The 2655-nt window shown below is 59.1% G+C and overlaps 1 protein-coding gene across 1 annotated transcript in view; it reads left to right on the plus strand.

The window, feature by feature from the left end:
• Positions 1–2655, plus strand: part of JADE2 (jade family PHD finger 2) — a gene marked incomplete at its 5' end in the record, with an annotated part of 37553 nt that overhangs the window by 34017 nt on the left and 881 nt on the right. The window contains one exon of the mRNA XM_009699222.1: positions 1944–2651. Within this exon, the coding sequence (XP_009697524.1) occupies positions 1944–2651 (708 nt within the window). The remainder of the gene's footprint in view (positions 1–1943; positions 2652–2655) is intronic.

The raw sequence follows: 2655 nt of genomic DNA on the forward strand, positions 1-2655 counted from the left end.
GGGGGTGCGTCATTCCCCCGCCGGCTCTTCCCCATCAACTACAACTGACCACCGCTGGGGCAGCAGACGGGGGGAAGTAAAAAAAACAACAAAAAAGTCTTTTTTGACAAAATCCTTGACAACTGCATATGATGTTTTCATGGAATTGGGTTTTTGTTCGTCTTCCTCCGGCACTGTCACCTCCCCCAGCGTGCGGGGCAGGAGGTGATGAGTTCACACGTGCTCAGCTGCCCCGTGGGTGCACAGGGCCTGCACCGGTCCCATGGGGCTCTCGGGCAGTCTGGGGGGGCTATAGGGCCCTCCTGGGGGTGCAGAGAGTTTCTGTGGGAGGTCTGGGCCACCCTGCCTTGCTCTGCTTTGCCCATTGCTCACCCCGGCTCTGCTGCTTTCGGTTCATCCCAAAGTTGTTGGTTTTTAGGCAGGAGCCCCTTTAGAAACGGGGCTTTTGCACTCATCCTGGCTCCGTGCTGTTCTCTGCTAAAGAAACTTTGGATTTTCTGGGGAAAATTCCATCAAATGATGGAGGACTAGGGCATCTCCAAGAAAAGCTGCACTGCTGCCAGCCTGGGAAACCAGGCTGCCAACCCAAAGCTTCACCAGGGTCTTGTAACCTCCTGGGTTTTGTTAAGGGCTTGAAGCATCACTTGGGGCTGCAGTCACCAGAGAAGGGCTGGGGGAAGGCCAGCTTGGCAGCGCCTTTGCCGACAAGACCTTGGGCTGTTTGGTGCCTGGGTACCACGCGATGCCCTGAACTCATCCCTCCTTCTGCTTCCCCTCCCCTGCATGGGGCTGGTGCCAGGGTCGGGGGGCTGCCTTCTCCAAAAGGACCGTGGTGACCTCCCAGGAGGTGCAGGACTCCCACCTTGACATTGCCACCTCCGAGGGGGGAATCCGACCTGACCGCCCTCCCCGGTGCCACCCTTGAGCAGCCCTGGCGTTGGGCAGGGTGTTTTGTTCACCCCCCCCGCGGTGGTGGCTCACCCGGGCAGCGTGGAGGTGCGGGCTCACATCCCCGATCGCTGCTCGCAGGGGCTGCAAAGCTGTCGTCGAGAGCGCCACCCTGCCTGTGCCACTGCTCCTTCCCTCTTCTCTTGCTGACTGACTGCTTTAAAAGGAAAGCTCTCACCTGAAATCAAAAACCAAACCTCATTTTTCCTTCATCCATAAAACCAGCTCTGATGTTGAACCTGTGGGTTTCTGTAACGGGGGTTAAAATTGCCGAGGTATGTGCCTTTCCAGTTGCTAATTAGACCCAACCCAGCCCACAAGGTTTGGTCTTGCTCTCAGATGTAATTATTGGGAAGTTCTTCAGTTTTTTCCATTCTGACCGGTCATCTCTGCTCCTCTTCCTCAGTTTTCACACCTCTCTCAAGTATTAGGTGATGTTCTCAGACCTGCCTCCCGCCCTCCCCGCCGTTGCCGGCAGACGTAGCACCGGTCCCACCTCTCCACCGACCGCCGGGCTCCGCTGGTGTCCGGGGTTTTGGCAGCGCGCGGGGACCCAGCGCAGCTGCTCCCGGGGGGACCTGTCACCCCTCGCCCCGGCGCAAGTCCCGCTCTGGTAGCAGTCACCAAATTTTTAGGCTTACACCCGGATCGTTTGTCTGCTGCCTTTGCACGAGAAGGGGTTTTCCACCGGTGCTGCGGCGAGTTGGGGCTTGGCATCTTCGCTGCAGAAAGATGCTCGGTTTAGACTCAGGGGGGTTCGGGGAGTGTTGGATGTGGAGGACCCCTCGGGTTGTTGTGCTGTGACCTCAGTGAACCCCAAATTCAGCATTGGTGCTGGAGTAAACCCTCTTCTCTGCCCTGATGTGGTGCGTTACGGTTGACCTTGTGAGTGTTCCTCCAGTGCCGGGGAGTTTCGGTGAAGTTGGTGGCGGTGTCAGAGGGCAGCGTGGCTGTTCTGGCTTCTGAGGCAATCTTCCACTTTTGTTTTTTTCCAGGCTTGTCAACCTCCTTCCCCATCGACGGGACCTTCTTCAACAGCTGGTTGGCGCAGTCGGTCCAGATCACCGCCGAGAACATGGCGATGAGCGAGTGGTCCCTCAACAACGCCCACCACGAGGACAGCACCCCCGGCCTCTCCGAGGAGCTCCTCCAGGACGAGGAGACCTTGCTGAGCTTCATGATGGACCATTCCCTCAGGTCCCCGTTCAAGCAGAGCGAGGCCACAAAGAAAATGAAAAGCAAAACGAGAACGAACACTAAGAAAAAGCTGCCCAGGAGCAGCCCCCCCGCCGTGGGTGGGAGCCACCCGGAGAGCTCGGACCCCTGGACTAACAACGCCAGCGACTTGTCGGATGATGCCACCAAGCCCTTCGCTCCGGATTCCAGACCGAGCAAGTCGGAGAAAGCGGCGGCGAAGCTTTCCGCCGACCGCAAAGGGACAGGCGAGGCGAGAAAGGCGGCCAAGAAGGGCTCTCTCCCAAAAGCCGGCGAGGCTCAACCCCCGGCCGGGGCGAGGGGCTGCGTCAGCGAGGAGGAGGAGGAGGAGAAGGAGGAGGAGAAGGAGACGCCGCGCTGCGCTCAGCCAGAGCCCAGCCCCGCGGCCAAAGTGCCTGACTCCATAGGTAGCCCCAAAAACGTCGTGCGGTTCAAATTACCAAAGGAGAGCCGAGGGACTCGGAGGTCGCAGCCCCCCAAGCCCGACGGCGC

The sequence above is a fragment of the Cariama cristata genome, unplaced genomic scaffold (assembly GCF_000690535.1).
Source record: "Cariama cristata isolate BGI_N322 unplaced genomic scaffold, ASM69053v1 scaffold19224, whole genome shotgun sequence".
Classification (NCBI taxonomy): Eukaryota; Metazoa; Chordata; class Aves; order Cariamiformes; family Cariamidae; genus Cariama; species Cariama cristata.